This window comes from Schistosoma mansoni, chromosome 4, assembly GCF_000237925.1.
Source record: "Schistosoma mansoni strain Puerto Rico chromosome 4, complete genome".
Classification (NCBI taxonomy): Eukaryota; Metazoa; Platyhelminthes; class Trematoda; order Strigeidida; family Schistosomatidae; genus Schistosoma; species Schistosoma mansoni.
Window position 1 is genome coordinate 31,125,980 of NC_031498.1, and position 25,676 is coordinate 31,151,655.

General features: G+C 37.0%; 2 protein-coding genes across 2 annotated transcripts; one reads left to right on the plus strand and one right to left on the minus strand.

Moving 5' to 3' along the window:
* Window positions 1-237: 237 nt before the first annotated feature.
* Smp_151030 (3-hydroxyacyl-CoA dehydrogenase) lies at window positions 238-12,811 on the plus strand. Its single transcript, XM_018797480.1, has 7 exons — window positions 238-257; window positions 3,350-3,425; window positions 3,459-3,517; window positions 3,556-3,652; window positions 3,739-3,903; window positions 8,823-9,060; window positions 12,541-12,811. The coding sequence occupies exons 2-7, from the start codon at window positions 3,408-3,410 to the stop codon at window positions 12,723-12,725; spliced, it is 762 nt and encodes a 253-aa protein (XP_018652518.1). The 5' UTR covers window positions 238-257; window positions 3,350-3,407; the 3' UTR covers window positions 12,726-12,811.
* An 8,648-nt stretch (window positions 12,812-21,459) lies between these two features.
* On the minus strand, window positions 21,460-24,507 carry Smp_151040 (putative cyclin-dependent kinase 5 activator; the record flags this gene model as incomplete). The annotated part of the gene is made up of 2 exons (XM_018797481.1): window positions 21,460-22,454; window positions 22,584-24,507. 2 exons carry the CDS (start codon window positions 24,505-24,507, stop codon window positions 21,460-21,462), a joined length of 2,919 nt encoding a protein of 972 aa, XP_018652519.1.
* Between the last annotated feature and the right edge of the window lie 1,169 nt (window positions 24,508-25,676).

Consider the following 25,676-nt stretch of genomic DNA (forward strand, 5'->3'; position numbering starts at 1 on the left):
CTGATTAAAATTATAAACAGAGGCCCACATTTTGTGCTTTCACACAGTTCGTCGTTCAGCCGTGACAGCTTCCGAAATCAATACTGAAAGGTTGCTTAAACATACGGCCTGCAGGAAGACGCGTAACAGAAAGCAGTTTTATGCATAAAACTCTGAAAAGACAGGATAAGGTCTCACACTTCCATATGAAAGCTGGTTTTAACTCTTCAGCACATTGACCTTGAGCTGAGCGGTATCATTGGTTTCGGTATCATAACGTGAGTCCTCGTTATTCTTTATAAATGTGAGACCCAGTCGCATGTAATTACGATAGTAAGGCGTGACCCCTGGATTAAAGTTACGGTCAGGGTGAATAAAGTGGCGAGAGACTCTATGGCCTCATGTCCTGCTGTCCGGTCATTAAATAATCAGTCTTCAGTAAGAAGGATGGTACGTTGGTGAACCTGTGTTAATCCTGATAGATTGCCTTCCAGTGAAGGTACAGCTTCTTCTTGAAAACGCTCACTGATGGAGCTGAAACGCTTGTTCGGGTTAAGTGTTCTAGCCATTGACCACTCTATGAGAAAAACGTGACCCCACCTTTAGTTTATCAGATCGTGGTTTGCGAACCTTCTTGCTATGATCTCGGAGATTATCAGTGCTGGAGAGAGCAAAGAGACAAGATATATTAGCACCCAAATCATAATTAAAGATACGAAATGCCAGTATAAGGTCACCTCGCAACCTACCATAAGACAAGAGGAAAAAAATTAGGCGTTTTAAACGCTCATCGTAAGGTAGTTTAGAAATTCTCTTCACTAACTTCGTCCCCACACGCTGAACACGCTGAAATGAGTTATTATCCTTCATCAGACATGGGCTAGTTGCTTAAATACAGCACTCAAAGTGTGGTCCTACATAAGTGGAATATAAAATTTGAAACATCTTGTCAAAGCATTTGAATGCTCGACGAAGTGACCATAATGCACGATGACCTTTGAAAGCAGCTACGTTGCAGTACGCAATTGTTTTCAAGTCGTGACTTATTATTACTCCTAAGTTTTAATGTTCTTGAACGCGTGGGAGATATGTACCATCAATGGTATAATGATATATATTACCGTGTCCGATGTGCATGAGCACCCTCTTCCTAAAACAAACTTCTAAACCCCAACCACGAGCCCATCTAACTAATTCGTCCAAGTCCGCTTGAAGATGAAAACGATCAGCCTCACTTCTTATTGTTCTCCAGATTTTGACATCAACCGCAAACAGTGATATGGACGACTTGAGCAATTTATTTTACGGCAGGACTAAACTATACTGCCGAGCCAATCAGAAGCTTTCGCGGGTTTTCAAGGACACGGCGCTAAGTTCGGTACTTGATGCTTTCGTACGATCGGTTTGCAGCGGATTTTAAGGAAAACGTGATAATTTAGCGACCACAAGAAAAGTGATCATAAGATTTTGGCGCGAAATTCTATTATCCATTTTGATAAATAGAGTTTTGGCATTATAGCTAATGTCATTTCGTGATGATGGGTGTGTTCCTGTACTGTATGCACTATGATTTTAGAACTTCTGAACCTATATCTGACCTTGAGAAGTTTTTGAGTCATGTAAAAGAACAGTATCCCCTCTAATTTTTGAGTTTTGCATAATATATTTTTACTGTATACTAACTGTCTTCTGATTGGCTAATATTTCTCAAGGCCATTCAAGATTCGTTCAAAGGTCGGCAGTATAGTTTAGTCTCGCCGAAATAGTTTAGTGGTGGTAGTATATGAAAGATAGGTTGTATATAAGGATATAATATAGGAAGGAAGAACGTTATGAAGCAATTTTAATCTCAAGGTTTAAAGGAAGATAAAGAGTGTATACACCTACGCCATTGTGATCGATTCTGAGTCATGTCACCCACAGTCTCCAACCATGGCGTAGGTGTATACAATCTCTATCTTCCATTAAACCTTAAGATTAAAATTGCTTCTTTCTTTCTTCCTGTATCATATCCTTATATGCAATCTTTCTTTTATATATTACCACCATTGAAGTAACTACTTCTATGAATTTAGTGTTCATCTTGTTGTGCTAATGAGGTATGGCAACTCGGACCGATGGATATATGTGTCTGGTCCTACGTTGTAGCTGACTGAGTGACTGCATAACACTGAATAACATTCATTGTGATTCCCTTCTTTGTTTTGAAGGATGCTTTGATGATCCTGGGTCGATGAGATTCTTACCCAATAAGTACTTTACATGCTTCTTTGGACATCACTAGAGCAACTCCGTGGGTATGTTGGTCATTTTTTTCTTCGTGACCAGAGTATAGCAGCATCTACCCCGTATCTAGTCTTTTCTGTCCATCTTGGGTTCAATGACTTTCGCTTATTCTGAGCACCATCAAATTGTATTTCTTCATGTCCACAGCTATGCGGCGTATGAACCTATCATTGGTCACAGACCACCATGAGGCTGTATCTTCTTACGTTGCTCCACTGGTTTGTGGATTAGACCTTTAGGTCAAAGTGTCAGGGTGTGGTTCCCCGTATGAGAACCACCTGCCTCGGTTTGGGCACTCGGACAGCATGACAGCCCTCACACAAACCAGTCATAAACTACTACTGGCCTCATTGCTTTGTGTAGCGGTTATGTATTTGGTGCCCCCTTGTATCGATTTTTTATGTGTTCAAATAAATAAATGATTTCTAAAAGTTGCATGTAATGTAACCACCTACTAAACAGTATTAGGATTTCGCCCAAAGTTTTACATAAAACAGCCAATGCAGTTCACCAGATTTTATAGATCATGCAACACTTTCCTTATAACCGTCAACTCTGAAATTGAATAATGCATGAAGTAGAATTGGGTAGTTAAAAACGTAGTTGTGGTCAAAACAAGATATGACTACAAGTTATATAGTTGTTGACTGTGGAGGTGTAAATCTCATAACCAGTCACAACTCAATTAAACTTACTTTTACATATCAAATTCTGAGAAACTTGTCACTGTTTTCGTTTGTGGACTTACATTATTAAGTTTAATATCATCTCATCCTTTCAACTTGACCATTTTTGTCAATTGTTATCAATGTAGGACGCGACCCTAGTATACATCACCCCAGCATGGCAAGATAAGAAGCGCAGGATGGTATATTATATCAACTTCAATGAAAAGCTAGGCATGAGTAATATTTCTTTCACTTCTGTATAAATTTATAGTTTGGACCAATGTATTTTTGTGCGAAGCTCCTTGTGTGTCCCTGTTCTATTGTTCTGCGATAACCAATTTTTTGGAAGCAATTTTTATGTTTCACACGTTCCACTTTGTTTCTTACTCATCTTAATTTTGAGTCTTTCTCTTCAGAAGTTGAAAAAAACAACTGTACGTTCACACAAATCGACTCAATAGAATCTGGGTGATCATGTTTGCCTCATTAAAAGTTTGGCAGGTTGTTCGTAATCAAAATTTCTAGGGATTATCTGCAATCGTAACTGGAGGATCATCAGGACTTGGGTTGGCTACAACTAAAAAGTTAACATTTTCGAATCTCAACTTTATTTTATATGCAGACTAATTGCTGAAGGATGCAATGTGTTAGTGTGTGACTTACAAAAGTCTCCTGTGCTATCAGAACTAGGCAGTAATTGTGTTTTTTGTGAAACAGACGTAAGTTGTTCCTTATATGCAATAACTGATTATGCAGAAAAAACATATTTACATTTATGGCTATTACTATTATTTCTATCTCTCAGGTTGGCTCAGAATCTGATGCGAAAAAAGCTGTAGATTTGGCCAAGAAAAATTTCTCAAAACTTCATATTTTGGTTAATTGTGCTGGATTGGCAGTGGCCTGTAAAACATTCAATACCACACGGCAAACACCTCATCCACTGGATTTATTTGAGAAAGTAATAAAGGTTGGTGTGCGTGTTTACAAATTTTCTTCAATATGTTGTGGAGCGGTGGTTCAGTGGTTTAGGCATTGAACTTTCGGTCACCAAGTCCTTAGTTCGAACGCTCCTCCATCTATTTCTTTTGACCGACCATGTAGTATTGTTAGCCCTAATATTTATTGTGCTTCATATAAGTGCTTAGGGAATGAGTTAATCTAAAGTCTTTAAAATTTAAATTTAGAAGCAAAATGTTTGTAAAACATTCTATTAATGTAACCTATGTGTTCAACTTTAAGCTAAACTTTATGAGGGTAGTCTATCTAAAGCTGATGGATAATAATAATGTAAAGCTTCTGCCCCTTGATTAAAAATGGAGTCGTTTGATAAAAAAAACCCACCACATTTTGAATTAACCCCCACTTATTTATTTAGTTAAGCACATAAATATTGGTACAAGGTGGCACCAGATGTATATGTGCCACACAAAACAATTACAATGGGAAGAAAAAAGGGGTAAGATGCATATAAGAAAAAAAATAAAGGAACAATAACAACCATAGATTAGTGTATGTTAGTGTTATACCGATTAAGTGAGTGCGTGCGTGTCCTGTTATATATGACGTGACGATCCCCGCCAATCAGAGAGGAGTGAACTATCGGTCAGAGCAATGATACACAAAAGCCGTATGAGCAGTCCTGAGTACTTATCAGTCCTGCTTTCTGCCTAGCCTGACTAACATAGCATCTAAAATACTTGCCTCAATAATTATCGGGCGCCTAAGACTCTTGAACTGCAAACACGAGAAAATCAGGCTGGCTTCAGACCTGGTCGTCGCTGCATCGACCACATATTCACTATTCGTCAGGTTTTAGAACACAGACATACTTATCGGCGTCCGACAATGATAGTTTTTCTTGAATTGAAAGCAGCATTTGACTCTGTAGACCGAGAGGCTCTGTGGCAGTGTCTGTCATTAAAAGGTGTACCTGAGAAGTACATAAACCTTGTGAAGGCTCTTTACTCGAACACTACTAGTCGAGTGAGAGCTTATGGCGAACTGTCATATGATTTTACAACATCAAGTGGTGTCCGTCAAGGCTGTCCACTATCCCCATTTTTGTTTAACTTCATTATAGACCTATTGCTAGAAATAACACTCTCGTCGACTGAATTTTCAGGAATTGATCTCTTACCAGGAGGTTCACTTATCGACTTACAATACGCAGATGACATAGTCCTGTTTGGTGAAGACGCTGACAAAATGCAGAGTCTTCTCTTAGAAATGAGTAATAATGCGAGGATGTTTGGGATTTGTTTCTCCCCATCTAAATGTAAATTGTTACTCCAGGACTGGCCTGCGTCAACACCTGAACTAAGGATGGGGGGGGTGAAGTAGTCGAACGCGTCGAAAACTTCACTTATCTTGGAAGTCTGATCAGCCCTAATGGGTTGGTGTTTGACGAAATGTTAGCACGGATTCAAAAAGCTCGTTTGGCTTTTGCCAACTTACGTCACCTATGGCGAAGACGAGATATCCGTCTATCAATTAAGGGACGAGTATACTGCGCAGCAGTTCGTTCTGTTCTACTTTACGGCTGCGAAACATGGCCATTAAGAGTAGAAGATACTCGTAGGTTACTAGTATTTGACCACAGATGCCTTAGAAATATTGCTCGCATCTGCTGGGATAACCGGGTAAATAATGGTGAGGTTAGACACAGGGTATTAGGGAATGATGGTAAATCAGTTGATGAGGCCGTGAATCTTCATCAACTGAGATAGTTAGGTCACGTGTTACGTATGCCTGAATACCAATTACCACGACGTGCTATGCTGACTAGTGTTGGGGATGGTTGGAAGAGAGTTAGGGGCAGCCAAACCAAAACATGGCATCAGTGCTTGAAGTCACTAACTTCTGATATGAGCCATGTTGGTAGATGCAGACTACTTGTTCGGGGTCCGCATGATCATCGTAACCAATGGTTGGAGACTCTAGGTAACATGGCTCAGAATCGATCACAATGGCGTAGGTGTATACACTCACTGTCTTCCCTTAGACCTTGAGATTAAAATTGCTTCATAACGTTCTTCCTTCCTATACTATATTCTTATATACAACCTATCTTTTATATATTACCACCACTAAATTAACTATTTTTATGAATTAGGTGCTCATCTTGTTGTGCCAACGAGGTATGGCAACTTGGACCGATGCATATATGTGCCTGGTCCTACGTTGTGACTGACTGACTCTGCCTAGCCCAGCCAGTTATGTCCAGAACACCAATAACAGCCTCTGCAATATGAATCATTATTCTCAAACATACTGGGTTTATATACCGAACAAACTGACCACATCGTACCATAAAATATAAAATAACATTTGTACAAGATTTAGCCAAACGTGGCTGTGAATAGGGGGAACAGTAATTAATGGACTTTGGATAACTCAAGAATGGTAAATCGTATAATAACAGTCTATAGGTCAAAATAAAACTTATAATAAGAGGGACACGAATATGGATATGTACATATCACATTTGTCCATAAATAGTCTTCAAAGTTACCATTCATAATTCTCCACTGTATATAACAGTTAGTGTAATATCAAGGGTAATAATGGGGGAAACAGAAATGTACAACCAGAAAAACTCTCAGTTAAGGAAGTTATAATCACTTTTTATTAAGAAAGTTAAAGGAAGTTACGGCAGGATCGCCACTGTCTTCTATTCTGAGCCATATCTGATAACGTCTCTAGCCACTGTATTACACCATCTCTCGGACCCCAACCAGAGAGTCGGGAAGGACCAACAGAAGCTAGCCCTTTGCAGCTTTCTTTCATACTACGACACCATGTCATACACTGACCACCTCTCCGTCTTTTCCAACCAGTCCCAGCGTCGGCAAATAATGCACGACGTGGAATTCTCTGAAACGACGTATCCCAGCCACCGAAGTCGATATTTCAAGATGGTGACACCAATTGGATTATCGTCTCTGCGCCCGAACACACGATGCCGAACCTCCGCATTACCAACATGGTGTTGCCACTGGATGTCGGCAATCCTTCGGAAACAACGACGATCGAACACAGAGTATCGTCTAACATCCTCACCTCGGAGAGGCCAGGTTTCACAAGCATAGAGCAAAACTGCTCTCACCGACGCGTTGTAGATCCGACCTTTTACAGCCAGACTAACATCACGAAGGCGCCAAATATGGCCCAGATTGGCATAAGCCGCTGTGGCTTTCACTATATGTGAATCGATCTCATCACTCACGCCGCCACCAACACTTATGTAGCTACCTAGATACACGAACTTCTCAACTACTTCAATCTGCTCACCACCCAAGGTGAGTACAGAATTAGAATCCTGCCAGTCTTGTAGGAGTACTTTGCACTTGGAGGGTGCAAAGCACATACCGTAAGTGCGGACACTGATTGCCAACTGATTAAGTGCGGATTGCATACCTTGGGCATTATCACACAGTAAGACAATATCATCCGCACACTCAAGGTCGAGAAGTCTTCCTTCAGACAGCAGATCCACACCGCCATTACTTACATCCATCAGAGCTGTTTCCAGAATGTCATCGATGGCAAAGTTGAAGAGGGATGGTGAGATCGGGCAACCCTGCCTAACCCCACTGCTTGAATGGAAATGACTTTACTCGCCATTTTTATGGCGCCATGCAGTTGCAACCAATGCTCATCTATACTCTTCGGTGAGATGGTAGCTAGCCTAGAAGCTAGCTCAGTTCGATACTTACTTGCAACAGAAGTTGCAAGCAATTTACTGACATCAATTCGTTGGTCACTGAAAGGTAATTTAAGATTGTCGCAGACCCCCACTAAGTGGGTTCTATTCAGTGATTTCATCCCGTACATGTATTTTTCGTAAAAGTGGAGGATCGAAAGCATGTGTTCATCAATTCTCATAAATCCTCGTGTCATCAAAACTTTTGAAATAAGTTGTTATGATCTCGCTCATTACGACCCAGCTACTCTTATTGCTTAATATTTCTAGGACACCACTTCACTCCACACGCCCTCAGATCAGAACACGGCTAAACAGGAACGTAATTATATTTCAAATAACAAGGGTGGGTGTAATTAGGAATCACAATAAGAGAAACATTACCATATTTATAATTTTCACATAAGATGATTCTAGAGCCTTCTCCAAGTATACGCTAGCGCTGGTCGGCTAAGAAATAGCCAATCAGCATGCCCCTGTGGTGTATGCTACTTATGTCGACGGACATAAGTAGTATGTAACACCAATCGTAAGGGGAAACCCCGGCAGCAGAAGGCTAAAAAGATCAATTTGGAGAGAATAGAAAGGAATTGCGAATGGGAAGAATCATACAAAATTTTAAGGACAAATGATGGAAGTTTGCAAATGAATTATTCAATATATGGTTCTCATATTTTATCAAGTGATTCTGTGATTTTGTACTCAAACACAATCGGTAGTCCCCACTTGTGTTCTTGTTCACTGCACCCCAACACAATCCTGAAAGGAATATACCTTAATCCAATCCATATCCCGCTAACATACATGAAAATAGTAATGATGTCATCAATATATCTGCGTTTTTTTTGTTTTGACAGTCTGTTAATTTAACCATGTTTCCAAGGTTTTCCGTCAATCTATCATTCATGTAATTCTGGCTTTTACAATGTTAGTAGCAATGGATATGTGCAGTTTTGATTCAAAAAGCATTTATGATATCACTATGTAAATGTTATGGCATATAGTATGCCTAACAGATTCAAATTAAGTACACTCCATCGTAAGAAATCTGTCAAGTTGCAGTTATGTATATTAATATGTCATGTACGTTTAAGTTTTAGATTTTGGAGAAGCTTATTAAATTTACTTAACTAACTCTGTCAAGAATATATATAAAATTCATTACTTCTATTATCTTTAAACAGACTAACCTTATCGGTACTTACAATATGATTCGACTTGCATCTGGTTTAATGATAGCGAATGAACCAGACGCTGATAATCAACGTGGTGTAATAATCAATACTGCAAGTGTTGCAGCATATGAAGGTCAAGTTGGACAAGCTGCTTATTCAGCAAGTAAAGGTGGTATTGCTGGTCTTACGTTGCCAGTTGCTCGTGATCTTGCACGAGAAGGAATTCGGTGTGTCTCCATTGCTCCAGGTCAGTTAATAAAAGTTGTATAGTTCAGTGTCAATGACTGATCATTAATACAACTAGTTTTATGAGCTTGAGAGGTTAAAAACATTACTTTTCATCAGCTGGTCTTCCTGATGGGAGACTTAAAAATCAAGGTCAGGATGGATAACACCCTTTAAGAATATATCATAGAACGATATGAACTGATTGCGAGAAGGAAACGAAAATGGCATGAAATTTGCGAATCCATGTCCCTTGAAAACGGCTATAGGTGGCCCTATATATTCTAACAAACGCATACACAAAGATACATGGGTCTACCGGATCACACTACAAAGAACCAGATAGATGACACTTGCATCACTAAAAAATTCAGAATGTCAATGGAAGATGTGAGAACCAGGAAAGAGTCGACAGGGCTTCAGATCACCACTTCGTGGTTGCCTAGATGAAACTGATGCGAAGGGAACACCGGGCAAGATTGAAGAAAGGAAGAACAAGAAGACATCAAGTAATAACAGTCGAACAGAGAAAGTCAAGGCACAAGCTGAACACATAGAAGCAAACAAGCAAATGAAGAGGAGCGTTCAAGCTGACAAGCACAAATATGTGGAAGACCTAGAAACGACAGTGGAAAAAGCTGCAAGAGAAGGAAATATGAAACAACTATATGATACAACGAAGAAACTAGCAGGGAAATATAGTAAACCAGAGAGATCGGTCAAAGACAAATAAAGAAAGATAATCATCGAGATTCAACAACAGAGGAAAAGATGGGTAGAATACTTCGTGGAACTCTCAAAAGGCCAGCTCCATTGAATCCACCGGACATCGAAGCACCACACACAGAACTTCCTATAGATGTCACTCCACAAACGACCGAAGAAATCAAGGTGGCCTGTCGTCAGACAAATCAAGAATAAGAAGGCAGCAGGACCTGACGATGTAGTAGCCAAAGCACTGAAGTCAGACATTGAAGTAACTGCAAACATGCTCCACCTTCTATTCAGGAAGATTTGAGAGGAAGAACAAGTGCCAACGACAGACTGGAAGGAAGGATACCCCATCAAATTACAAAAGAAAGGAGATTTGAGAAAATGTGAGAATTACAGACGCATCGCACTGCTGTCAGTACCAGGAAAAGTTGTCAACAGAGTGTTGCTGAACCAAATGAAAGACGCAGTAGACGCCCGAAATCGAGACCAACAAGCTGGATTCCGTAAGGATCGGTCGTGCACGGACCACATAGCGACACTACGGATGAGGATCCGTTGAACAATCAATTGAATGAAACTCTTCACTATACATCAACTTCATCGATTATGAGAAGGCGTTCGGCAGTGTGGACAGGAGAACCTTATAAAACCTCCTTCGACACTATGGTATACCTGAGAAGATCGTCAACATTGTCCGGAACTCATACGACGGACTACTGTGCAAAGTGATGCATGGAGGACAGCTAACAGATGCATTCCGATTAAGGACCGCAGTCAGACAAGGCTGCCTACTCCCCACCCTTCTCTTTCTTCTGGTGATTGTCTGGATTATGAAGACCTCCACATCTTAGGAGAAGCGCGCAATAAAATGAACAGCTTGGATGCAACTAGACGATTCGGACTTCACAGATGACCTAGGTCTTCTATCCCACATACACCAACAAATGCAGATGAAGGCAACTGGTGTAGCGGCTACATCTGCATCAGTAGGCCTCAACATACCAAAGGGAAAATGCAAGATCCTCAAATACAACACGGAGAACACCAACCCAATCACACTTGATGAAGAAGCTCTAGAGGATGTGGAGTCTTTCGCGTACCTGAGCAGCATCATTGATAAACACGGAGGATCTGATGCAGATGTAAAGGCAAGGGTTGGTAAAGCAAGGACAGCATTCCTACAGTTGAAGAGCATATGGAACTCAAAACAACTCTCAACGAATTTCAAAGTCACAATCTTCAATACACACGTCAAGACAGTTCTACTGTATGGAGCTGAAACTCGGAGAACTACCACAACCATTACCAAAACGTATAAGTATATATAAACAATTGTCTACGAAGGATACCCAATGTCCGTTGACCGGAAACCATCAACAACAGTCTACTGTGAGAGAGAACAAGCCAGCTTCCAGGCGAAGAGGAAATTAGGAAAAGACGTTGGAAATGGATAGGACATACATTAAGGAAATCATCAAACTGAATCATGAGGCAAGCGCTCACTTGTGGTCCTGAAGGGAAACGAAAAAGAGGAATGCCGAAGAATACACTGCGTCAGGAATTGAAAGCAGACATGAAATCGATGAATGGGAAGTGGAAGGGATTTTCTCGGACAGAGTTTGATCGAGAATGCTGATGGGTGGCCTATGTTCCTCCACGAGTGGGTAACAGGAGGAAGTAAGTTCACACATTTTCCTTGTATGTGTAGATAGATCAAAGATCTTGACTTCTTAGCCAACATGAACTAGAAACTTTTATGTGACAGGTCCTAAATTCATTGCTGCACTACAAATTTATTCATTCCCTGTGTATCCTCATTATTTCGGCAATTTGTTTCTTTGGCTTATTTTACTATTTTGAATCTTATATATTGATGTACACCGTTCGCTCCGCGTATTGATCTTATTCAAAGTATATACATGGCGGTCTGCTTGAATATCTTTTCGTGTCATGTAGATATTTCAACGAGTTTTCTGCTTTTTGTTTGTTATAACATATCATCATATCTGTTAATCGTATAACCTATTCAGACGTGTTTATTAAAAGTTTACGACCTTTCGCTGTATAAGTTATAAAAAAGTACAGAGACATCAAATTGGCTGGAAATATACATTGAGAAAGATGAACATTAATCAAATGTCGATTCCTGAACTGCTAACATGTAACTGGCTATCATTCAATATTTATCATCAGGATTGATAAAAAAAATAATGGAAGTTGTTTTAATAAATTATGTTGAGAGTTCCACATTGAACAAAGCTACTCTTGGTAACAATAATAATAATACTTTTGGAATTGATTAACTAATCGCTACTTGTGCATTTAAATCTAATTTAACCACAAAATTTATAGAACGATTAGGAAAGTTATCCATACTTTACTATGATCACTACATTATTTTCTAATATTGTGTCTATCAGAGGCTTATCATAATATTAAATTTCATAGGTCTACTTAATACGAAGACAATAATGGGAGAGCGTGGATATAATCAATTTAATCTCGATTATTTAAATGATGTTCAATTGGCAATACAGCGTATGGGTAAACCGGATGAATTTAGTTCCTGTGTAATGAACATTCTTCAAAATCCAATGATCAACGGTGTTACCTTAAGACTAGATGGCGGAGGGAGACTTATATTTGTATAAGACAATGTCATATTTTACTTTCTTTTTGTGTATATAATCGTGTGTAGACAATTTACAAGCAAAATATATAATCTTTGTACACAGCCACTTACAGATATACGTTACATTTATCAATTTCCCAAATTATATTTTTTTAGGATTTTTTGATACTCCATTATTTAACGCCGTACCAAATGCAGAATTGTTGAAAAAGCTTTCATTAAACCCGAATCGTATAGGTAAACCTGAAGAATTTGCAAAACTTGTTGAAGCTATCATCTGTAATCCAATGCTTAATGGTACAGTAATTCGATTGGATGGAGGTGTACGTATGCCTCCTTAGATAATTATTTCTTTATAACTCTCATCATTACAATTTAAATATGGCATGTATATTATCTTTTACACTTACATAAAAAAAATTGCTCGAATTCTCTCTTGTTTTTATTTTACTTTATTTAAATAAAGTGACCATTATCAGTATGGAGTTGTAAAGATTGTTAAGTTTTTGATTGAGTTCATGAATCGATTGATGTTAGACCACCATTAAAAACCTGGAAGTACTGAACGGCCGTTTCGTCCTAGTGTGGGACTCCTCAGCATTGCTCATCCACGAGTTCTAGAGGGAAGCCGTAACCAACAGAGCTAATCCATGTCAGGTAGAAATAGTTATCTACCTCAGACAATAAAAGACGGTGGTGCGATTTCGTGGAATGGTTGAAATTAGACATTAACACAGTTGGGTGTCGGCTCAGTGGTCTAGAGGTTAAGCGTTCGTGGGCGAGACCTGAGGTCCTTGGTGCGCACTACTGATGAGTCCCATACTAGGACGAAACAGTCGTTCAATGCTCCCAAGTTTTCAATGGTGGTGTAACACCAATCGATTCATGCTCTCGATCAAAGTGATCATTATCACAAAACAAACAATTTACTGAAACGTTTAAAATGCCGATAATATCAAATAGATTGGTCCATGTTATCCTCAATAAATGTAATGCGAATTACATCAAACCCGGTCAGTTTCTGGTCGGAGCCAATATCCTTTTCTCCTAATACAATATTGTCAGTATTGCGATTTGTGGGCATTGTAGTATTTCAAAATCAAATTCACGAGTCTAGCTTAGACTTTAAGTTTATTTAAGAGTCTAATCACAAATTTGAGATACCCTCGAAATCGAAGTTCACAAAACAGCTATTTGTCTAATAAGTGGTTCTTTATTGAGTATTATATCTAAGTTGGTTACAAACTTCAAATTATGAGGTATCTGTGGCTCTTAGCGCGTCTGTAAACCTGAAATAAAAGGGATCTCCTACAATACTAACGTAAAAAATAATTATGACATACGATAGTGCCTAGGTTAGCTGATAACAGTTTATCAACAAGCAAAAACGGAACCAAGAACAATAATATAGAAACCGTTGTGGTTAAACAAGAATTAAACGACCATACAAAATTACGAATAACTGCTACAAGAATTAAGAAAAAGTTATAACGATAGATACTATAAATGTTATGAGTATACGTAAATGTTTTAGAATATTACACCATAAACTTGCGTTACGACAGACACATAAAAATTGTTAGGAATACAACTGTTTGCTGAATATTAGTAAGTAGTATAAAACAGTACACCAAGAGAGTTGACGGGATGAATGCAACGGCAGAGAACGTAAACAAACCTCACACTGACTCATGAATTCAACAGCGAGAATAGTCCAATATTATTAGTTTAAACTATGTACAAAATAACAATAGTTTAAAAGTTTGACTAAAAAATGGACCGGCCACTAATGTTTTGAAAGTGCTTGACGTACCTACCTTAACATACAATCAGTATTAAAACACAGGAAGATAAATGCTTCTCAACTGATCAAAATCCTTATATTGTTCTGTCGATCTTTATAGCTTCTTAGTCACGCCTAATCTAGGACCTCTGTTAAGTTATTTGTAGTTCGTCAAGGATCAATTTCGTCAGATTTTCGCCAACCTGAGTAAACTAACAGAAGGCCTAGATCCAGGGCATTCTGCTAATTAGAATCCTATAAGTTGAGCAAATTCAGTCTACAGGTAGTTTGAATGAAGCTAACAAATAGATTTTGAGTATTTTCTTCGTTCACCAACCATAATTAGTCACAGTCTATGTCCACATAGGACAGTGGTTTTGACAGGAAACTCAATAAAACGCTGTAGTTCGTCGAATCAAACATACGGAACCAAGCCCTAAATATATCGCAAATTAGTCTGACTCGTATGAAGAGCAACAGACCTTGCAGTGAGTAATACAGATTGTATCACCCAAAAGAAACCTAATTTCAGTAAAGCATTCCACTCTATCATTTTTTAAACTTGAACATTATAATTCTCATTTGAGTTGCTTTCTGTGTTCGTTTTGCCGATAATTGCTCTGTTAATTATTTATGAGTATACTTCCTCAAATTGCAACGTTTCTCTCTTGGATTCCATACTCTATAATCAGCGGTCACTTACCTTCGCTTGATACTTCCTCGTGGAGGAACATAGGCCACCCACCACATTCTCGATCAAACTCTGTCCAAGACAATCCCTTCCAGTTCCCATTCATCGATTTTATGTCTGCGTTCAATTCCCGGTGCAATGTATTCTTCTGCATTCCTCTTTTTCGTTTACCAATAGGGCCACAAGTTAGCACTTTCCTCATGATTCAGTTTGGTGATTTCCGTAATGTTATGTTCAACTCATCTGTTCCTGTGTTTTTGAATCTCGTTGATTGTTTTGCCTTCTTTGTCCTTGACTGGTCTCTCTGGTTTACTATATTTCCCTGCTAGCCTGCGCGTTGCGTCGTATAGTTGTTTCATATTTCCTTCTCTTACAGCGTTTTCCACAGTCGTTTCTAGGTCTTCCACATATTTGTGATTGTCAGCTTGAACGCTCCTCTTCACTTGCTTGTTTGCTTCTGTGTATTCAGCTTGTGTCTTAAATTACTCTTAAAACTTTTTCTGTTACTGATGCAAAAATGATTTACCTGGATCTTTGTAGTGTGATCCGGTGAGACGTATGTAGCTTTGTGTTTGTGCTTGTGAGAGAATATTTTACTGCCTATAACCACTTTATTGAGCGCATATAAATTTGAAAATCCGTCACCATTCTCGTTCTTTTCACCCAGTCAGTCCATTTCGCCCCATGATACTTTCATATCCGGTGTTGTCCATTCCAACTTCGGCGTTTATGTTTCCTGTCAGGATGGTCAGGTCTTTTCCTGAGCACTTTTCTATGTTTCATCGAAGCTTCTCGTAAAATTGATCTTTATCATCGGTGGGTTCATAACTAGTATTGAGGATGGTTGAAAGAAAGTTATGAGCGACCAAACCAAAACGTCTCACTAGTTCATAAAGTCACTAAATTCAAGTCTTAGCCATGTTGGTAGATGCAGACTACTTGGTTGGGGTCCGCGTGACTATCATAACCAATAGTTGGAGACTGTGGTTGACACGGCTCAGAATCGATCACAATGGCGTATGTGTATACACTCTCTATCTTTCCTTAAACCTTGAGATTAAAATTGCTTCTTTCTTTCTTCCTGTATCATATCCTTATATGCAATCTTTCTTTTATATATTACCACCATTGAAGTAACTACTTCTATGAATTTAGTGTTCATCTTGTTGTGCTAATGAGGTATGGCAACTCGGACCGATGGATATATGTGTCTGGTCCTACGTTGTAGCTGACTGAGTGACTGCATAACACTGAATAACATTCATTGTGATTCCCTTCTTTGTTTTGAAGGATGCTTTGATGATCCTGGGTCGATGAGATTCTTACCCAATAAGTACTTTACATGCTTCTTTGGACATCACTAGAGCAACTCCGTGGGTATGTTGGTCATTTTTTTCTTCGTGACCAGAGTATAGCAGCATCTACCCCGTATCTAGTCTTTTCTGTCCATCTTGGGTTCAATGACTTTCGCTTATTCTGAGCACCATCAAATTGTATTTCTTCATGTCCACAGCTATGCGGCGTATGAACCTATCATTGGTCACAGACCACCATGAGGCTGTATCTTCTTACGTTGCTCCACTGGTTTGTGGATTAGACCTTTAGGTCAAAGTGTCAGGGTGTGGTTCCCCGTATGAGAACCACCTGCCTCGGTTTGGGCACTCGGACAGCATGACAGCCCTCACACAAACCAGTCATAAACTACTACTGGCCTCATTGCTTTGTGTAGCGGTTATGTATTTGGTGCCCCCTTGTATCAATTTTTTATGTGTTCAAATAAATAAATGATTTCTAAAAGTTGCATGTAATGTAACCACCTACTAAACAGTATTAGGATTTCGCCCAAAGTTTTACATAAAACAGCCAATGCAGTTCACCAGATTTTATAGATCATGCAACACTTTCCTTATAACCGTCAACTCTGAAATTGAATAATGCATGAAGTAGAATTGGGTAGTTAAAAACGTAGTTGTGGTCAAAACAAGATATGACTACAAGTTATATAGTTGTTGACTGTGGAGGTGTAAATCTCATAACCAGTCACAACTCAATTAAACTTACTTTTACATATCAAATTCTGAGAAACTTGTCACTGTTTTCGTTTGTGGACTTACATTATTAAGTTTAATATCATCTCATCCTTTCAACTTGACCATTTTTGTCAATTGTTATCAATGTAGGACGCGACCCTAGTATACATCACCCCAGCATGGCAAGATAAAAGGCACAGGACTGTATATAATATCAACTTCAATGAAAAGCTAGGCATGAGTAATATTTCTTTCACTTCTGTATAAATTTACAGTTTGAATCAGTGTATTTTTGTGCGAAGCTCCTTGTTAGTGTGTCGACCATATATTCAACCGTCCTCCTTTACCCGGGCTTGTGACTGGCAGTAACTCGAGAAGTGTTACAAGTGGAGTTTTAATTAGCGGTTAAGTGGTAATAATTATAAAGTGTAGTTTCACTAAAGTACTATTTATTCGCGTCTGGAATTTGACTTTTATGCCAATAAGTATAACACTAAATAAATACACGTTTATGAGGTCGAGTGAATATTTTGCTAAACGTTGATAATGTAACCATGAATCCTATAAATAAAAATTCGAAACATTGATACTTCACTGTCAATTATATAGAAGATTACTAGTACATTATTCATTACAGTAAACCAACAACACAAACAGGAATATTTATAATGAGTAATACCCGTTGATCAAGATATGAATATCATAATCTAGTGGATAAAACTGGAACTTTAAACAGAGATATTTGTGGTTTCAAATCATCGTTAAAGCAACAATATACTTGGATCCCGGAACATTCACATAAAAAGTTTATTGATTTCCACTCCAATCACTGCTTTTTTAATTGAATAGCCTGATATTAGTAGACATTTCTTATTATCCTATAAACTAGAAAACTTCGAAAACAAATGGTATGTTCTGTTGGAGTTGAATTGTTTTCCTGCTCATAAAGTTACAAACAGCAGATCCAATTGAATACTAGGTTGTTCAAGCATATGTTTATTTCATTGGTAAGAAAATCGTCTGACAATAGGTTTTTCGAAATATGATCTAAATGTCCTGTTTAGTGCCATCCGTCAGTCACTCAGTCAGCTACAACGTAGGACCAGACACATATATCCATCGGTCCGAGTTGCCATACCTCATTAGCACAACAAGATGAACACTAAATTCATAGAAGTAGTTACTTCAATAGTGGTAATATATAAAAGAAAGATTGCATATGAGGATATGATACAGGAAGAAAGAAAGAAGCAATTTTAATCTCAAGGTTTAAGGAAAGATAGAGAGTGTATACACATACGCCATTGTGATCGATTCTGAGCCGTGTCAACCACAGTCTCCAACTATTGGTTATGATAGTCACGCGGACCCCAACCAAGTAGTCTGCATCTACCAACATGGCTAAGACTTGAATTTAGTGACTTTATGAACTAGTGAGACGTTTTGGTTTGGTCGCTCATAACATTCATCCAACCATCCCCACACCAGTCAGCATTGCGCATCGTTGTAATCTATGTTCAGGGATACGTAACATGTGGCGCAACCATCTCAGTCGATGAAGTTTTACAACTTCACCAACTGATTTAACATCATCCCACTAATACCCTGAGTCTAACTTCACAAGCAATATTTCTAAGATGTCTGTGATCGAATACTAATAGCTTATGTGTGTGTTCTACTCTTAATGGCCACATTTGGAGGCCGTGAACTAAATCAGTATACTCGTCCCTTAACTGATAGGCGGATATCTCGACTTGGCCATAGATGACATAAGTCGGCAAAAGCCAAACGAGCTTTATGAATCCGTGCAGAGATTTCATCACACATCAACCTATTAGGGCTGACCAGACTTCCGAGATAAGTCTTGTCGACGCGTCCGACTACTTCACTCCCTCTCCTTAGTTCAGGTGTTGACGCAGACCATTTCTGAAGCAACAACTTGTGTTTATACGGGGAGAAACGCATCCCAAACATCCTGGTATTGTTGCTCAGTGCCACCAAAAGACTGCATTTCTTCAACGTATTCACCAAACAGGACTATATCATCTGCGTTTTTTAAGTCGAGAAGTGGATCTCCTGGTAGGTGATCGATTCCTGAAAATTCAGATGACGAGAGCATTATTTCCAGCAGTAGATCTATGACGAAGTTAAACAAAAATATATATAGTGGACAGCCTTGTCGGACACCACTTGAGGTTGCAAAATCAGATGACAGTTCGCCATAAGCTCTCACTCGACTGGTAGTGTTCGAGTAAAGAGCTTTCACAAGGTTTATGTACTTCCGATAATTAAAAATTACTACAAATATTCCTATTGAAATAAATTAGAGCAGAATAAGATGATAACTCCGCCTGTAGCTCTTCTAGAGTTACTGCCGGTTCCAAGCCTGGGTAAAAGAGGGTTGGGCATGGGGTTAGTGACCCCATCCCGTTGAATACTAACCTGCTAAAAAAAGCTAACCAGAAAAAATAATTCAAACCATTTAAACTCTTCCGTGACACTTGAAGGAATAATTATGACGCGTCATGATGAAAGCCGAGATTCTTCGGAAGTCGCGAGGCCGATGACCCTTCTAACAGCCAGAGTAACAATTTCTATAGGTACATGGGACGTCCACACACTATGGGAGACCAGGAAGACCAATCAAATAGCAATGGAAATAATGAGATACAAATTGACAGTACTTGGAACCAGCGAAACTTATTGGACCCAAGTTGGACAGCAAAGGCTAGATACAGGAGAGATGCTGCTGTACTCTGGTCACGAGGAAGAAAATGCCCCACACATTCAAGAAGTTGCTCTAATGCTGTCCAGAGAAGCACGAAACGCAATTTTAGGATGGGAATCTCACGGATCCAGAATTATCAAAGCATCATTCAAAGCAAAGAAGAAGGGGATCACAATGAATGTTACCCAGGGTTATGCATCCACTAATGATAGCAACGACGACAATAAAGATCAGTTCTACTCGAGGCTGCAATCAATCATAGCTAAGTGATCAAGAAAGGACCTCAACATCCTGATGGGAGATCTAAACACCAAAGTCAGAGTGGACAACATAAGATATGAAGATATAATGTGACGACATGGACTAGAAGAGAGAAACGAAAATGGGGAGAGATTTGCAAATATATGTGCATTCAACAAATTGGTTATAGGCGACATAATATTTCCACACAAACGCATACACAAAGCTACATGAATCTCGCCGGACCACACCACAGAGAAACAGATATATGATATTTGTATCAACAAAAAATTCAGAAGAACAATGGAAGATGTGAGAACCAGGAGAGGAGCTGACATAGTTTCAGATCACCACTAACTGGTGGTTTAGGCCAAGATGAAACTGAAGCTAAAAAAAAAACACTGGAAAACTGGATAAACAGCATTACAAAGGTTCAATACAGCCTTCCTTTGAGATACTAACAAACTCAACGAACTCAAGATAACTCTCAACAACAGGTTCCAAGCTTTGCAGGATCTACTGAAACAAGCGTAAATAAATAAGTAAGTAAGAATAAGACGATAAAGCCATTCTTTCTAATGGTATTTTTCTATTTAAAATATCGTTTTTTTTTAGAATTATGCAACCATTAGTGAACAATTACAAGGGACAATTTGAAGGAGTCAGTAATACAAAAACGAGACAATTTCATTTTAGAGAGAGAGAGATGGTGTGTAAAGAAAGATTATAAAGAATAGGCTCTAAATAGGTTCTAGTTTATTCTTTCTACATTTATATCAACATCATATAGGCATCATCTTTTATATCATCGAGGTAGTATGAAAGTTAATGAATGAAATGGTAATAGTAATAATAATCATTGGTATGAAATATAATATATCACGATGAAAAAGATCAATAAATCTATATATATATATTGATCGAAACGGAATGAAAACAAAAAAGAAAAGGTGAAATAGTTTCTCTGAACTGAGATTATTCTTTTTTTTACAGTTCAACATTAATTAAAAGCGATGAATGAGTCATTCATTCCATTATTGTATTATTACCATTTAATAAACACAAAAACAAAAAAATTAAATAAAACATTTAAAAAAAATAAAAAAAAACAAATGTAAAGATAAATTATAATAGAGAAGAAAGAAAAAAAGAAAGAGAAAAAAATCAAAAAAATATATGAAGAAGCAAAAAAACAAGAAAAAATGCTTTGAATTTCTCATTTATTCACAGTTTTAATAATTAAATGAAAGACCTGATTTGTCTATATCTGTGTATTGTTGCCATGGCAACTGTTGAAAAATTATTTTCTTATTGTACAACTCATTTATATTGTAGATCTAAAGAAATCCTATGTAAATAAGTAATTGCGATTGTGTTGATTGATTTTTAGTGAATACAAATTAGAAAAGTAATATATATGCTTAAAAGTATGTGTGAGCATCTGCTTTAAATAGGGCGCTGAAATTTTTTCCCCTTACGTTACCAACAATTGAATCTTATATTATATAATAAATATAAGAACTCACAAATTACATCAGTTCCTTCATCAGTATGAGTTTTACATTTCTGGTATCCAAGTCGATCATTACTGTCATTACTGTTATTAGTTATTATTATTATCGTTGATATTGTAATTACGATTTGAGAATAATTTCATAGCAATAACAATATTATCATATAAAGTTAATTCTTTAAACATTTGTGTAAACAATACTGGTTCAGCATTAATACGAAGCATTTCAGATGATTTTTCATTTACTATACGTATAACATATTGCCAAAAACGATTTCTTACTTCATCAATTACTTTTGATTTTAAACAACTTTCTATGCCCGTTGTTGTTGTGATTATTGTTGATGATGTTGCTGATGATGATGATGATGATGTGAACATGTGCATTGTACTTGATAATAATTTTTTATTTCCACCTTCTGAATGAGCTACAAATTGATTTGCTTCAGCAATAAGAAATGGTCTTAATGGATAACTGATTTCATTACCAGCATATGAATAAGCTAAGTATAGACATGCCATAATAATTGTATGCAATTCACGTTCTGTATGTATATCACCATTTTGTATAAAATTTCTTAACATCATATATAAAAATACAACATGAGTTGGATTAATGAATGCTACTTCAGACCAACCTTGTAATAGAAGTGCACGATCAATAGCTCGAATCCATGTAACAATGATTGCTGGTTGAATACCATGTAAATCAGAATTACGTAAACGATTTGAATTTTCTAATAAATTCATTTGTATACGTGCAACAATAAAAATGGATAAACATTTTAATAATTCACTTGTACTTGCTTTAAATATTGGTTGACGAAATAAATTATAAACATGAGACGTTGTATTAGTATTAGAAATATTATTCATAGACTTTCCACTTCCTGACTGATGTTGATCTTTTTTCATTTCACCACGTCTCCAACTTGTTTGAAACATAGATGTCTCATAATAAGAACGATTATCATGATTAAGATGTTTCATATTATAGTATTTATCAAATTTATGATTTTCAAACATTCCATAAATTCCATCTACTTTCCCAGTACTTTTTCGATCATTAAAACATTTAATGCAATCTGTTGATTGAGCATCAGTTCTATAATATTGTGGGATAATAGTATTTTTTTGATTGTTATTCATCATATTTGTTGGTTTCGTTGTTGTTGTTGTTGTCATCACTGTAGTTGTCATGGTAACTGTATTACATTGTTCAAACTGTTGATTATATCTTTTTAATTCTCCAGTATCTCTAGTGGAAGAGTTTTTTTTCATACGATCACTCATCTTTCTATCCGAACGTAATTTAGACATTTTTCGATCATAATTTATGTTACTTGTTCGAAAAAATGATTTGGTCATTATGGTTGATTCACCAGAACCTTTTTGATATTTTTGTTGACATAGATTATTGTTATTATGATGAGTGAAAAGTTTTAAAGCATAACATGATATTGATTTTGTAATTTTTCGATATTTATCAAATCCCATTACACTGACTTTACGTTGTACATGAATAGGAGATGATGGATTTGTTAGACCAATATCAAATTCAGTTAAACGTCTGTCTAATTTACTGGATAATTGTTCTTCAGTTTTTTTTGTTTCCTTTTGATAGTTGTGTTGTGTATTATTGTCAAGAATTCCAAACGTTTGAGCTGATAAACAGTTATGTACACAAGATAAATTAGAACTATTTTCAGAGAGTGTAGAAGTAGCCAGTGGCATATGAATTGAGGCACAATTATCTTTAACAGTACACAAAGAGGAGTTACGTTTATTTGATTGATTATTATGATGATTGTATAGGGGAAAATGCATATCGAACGAACAACTACGTGTACTTGGTGAAGTATCAGTGACATTCCGTGAAATCTGTTCTACTATCAATTGGTTATTTGGATATTGTTGATAGTTATGATGTGTGGGATGAGGATGGTGATATTCTCTTGGATAAGTGTCCACTGGAGATGCGTTATCGTTGAATGTTGAAAACTGTTTAGACAAATTTTCTGATATTGTAGATGTAGGTATATGAAAGTAATCACTATTATTCTGACAACTTTGCACAGTAGAGTTATTTTCTATAGGTGAATAAGGTGAATTACTTACATAAAGCTGTTCGTTTGAATGTTTGATATTTGAACCTTTAGATCTTGCAACCCACCTTAAATCAACAAGGCTAGGTGTATATGGCATAGTATTACCAATATTACCATTGTTATGATGGTGTGTAACGCAGCATTTTCGACTAAACTCTGTAGATAAACAGTGCGAATAACGATGTCTCAATCGTGAATTGGGTTCAGATAATTGTTTATTTTGCTCATTATTAGTAGTAGTATCATGGTGAATTATAAAATCTTTCCGATAAACTGATTTAAAGTCTGTTAGGGAGTTTTGACCAGATGAACGGTACTCCTGGCTAACAGTGTCATTCATAATATCTCTGGATTCAAAATGATAAGAATTTCGTGTTATTCCTAAAGTTTCAAATTGAGAAACTTCTTTTGGAATTGATGTATCACAATAGGATGAGGAAGATATAGGATTGAATTGGAGATTGTCTAATTGAATATTCCGTATATTATTAACTAACTTTGTTGAATCTTCTTCAAGATGTTCCTGTTGTTGGTGACAGTAAAATACCGGGGTTTCAATCGTTGAATTAACTAAAACTTTCCTTTGATCACCACGACCGTAAACAGCATTCTTTCCATCAGATTTAACAGATAGTCTGTGGATTCGGTCATCTGGGGTTCTTAAACTTGGAATTATCCCGTTACTAACTGACATTTTTGTCTTACGTGATAAACCAAAGAATAAGAATCGTTTTAAGCTAAACATATTTGCAGGGTTGAGAGTTTTATCCGATTCTGTACAACGATTTCCAGTAATATATTCATATTCCCTTTGTATTGTTAAAGCTTCACCATTTTGGTCAAAATTCAAATTTTTATTTATTGATTGATGTTGATCAATGTATTCATCATAAGGTCTATTATGTGGTGTAGATGGAATATAACACCTAAATTCCTTTGTTTTATGGGCATCACTTAATGGTCTTCTAGGTGTATGTACTGGATATTGTGATGAATCTTCATTGGAAAATGTTGAAAGTACGGTTCCCATACTGATTTGTCAACAGATTTATCTACCATTCATCATCATCATCGTTATAACCATCCTTGTCACTATTACTGTTTAGAAGATTAACATTGAATATGATCCATCAGTCGACGGAAACTACCTCCGTACATGAAGTAAATATCTTCTTTAAGCAGTAAATTAGTCCATATTTCTAGTTATTCTACTAACATTCTATGATAAATCGATTATTTTGAAATATTTAAGAACCTTGCCATCTGGTTAAAATTGCACTAGTAATAATAACTAACCAAGATGTTAACTGAGTAGAGTTTTCTACCACCACATCTCCCTACATTTGTTTGTCTGTTCTACTGCTAACTATTATATTATTTTTCAAATTTACCTGTAATCAGGGTCTGAGCTAATCAATGAATTACGAGCAGTCGAAAAAGGGTTACGCCCACACATTAAATAAACTGATTGGTAGAATATTATTTTTTTCAGATTTTATAGGTCACATGATTAACTTTTCCCTAATCCCTTTAGCTAGATATATACACCTCCATGTTCTAAAATGAAACTGATGTCTGTCCCAACTTTCCAATTGTTATCCTGTCTGCCTATCCATTTCTTATTATTAAACTAGTCACTGGAACTTGATCAGGCATTCAACTCAGACAACTAATCTACTAAAGCGGATAAGAGACCTAGGGACTCACTGAAATGTAGTTTTTTTTATTTGTGGCATACGAGTCAATAACTTTTTCCTCAGAACAATGTAGCTTCCCAAATTGAGAAGAATCAATAAGTTTTATCATTGCTAACAATTGAAACATTATTTTCTATCATTGGTATTCATAATTTTAATGAGATAGTTTACCTATTGCAATCATTCCTTACTTTTTATCTTTTGTAGAAGAATAGTCAGTCATATTACAAGGTGAATTAGTCAACTATTTGTGAAAACAATGAAAATTTTCATTTGATTTTTTAAATTATTCTGTAAAAGATCGTTTTGGTTATAATAAAAATCGTCTCTTTGAATGTTAACCACTACCTCTACTAAAAGCAACAACATTATAAAATCGATCATTCTTAAGTTATTTTGTATAATCAAAAGGGGTATTGTGGAGATTTCAGTATTTTTCAAAGTTGAAATCATGAGTCAATTGAAGCTAGACCACCATGGAGAACCTGGAAGCACTGGACGG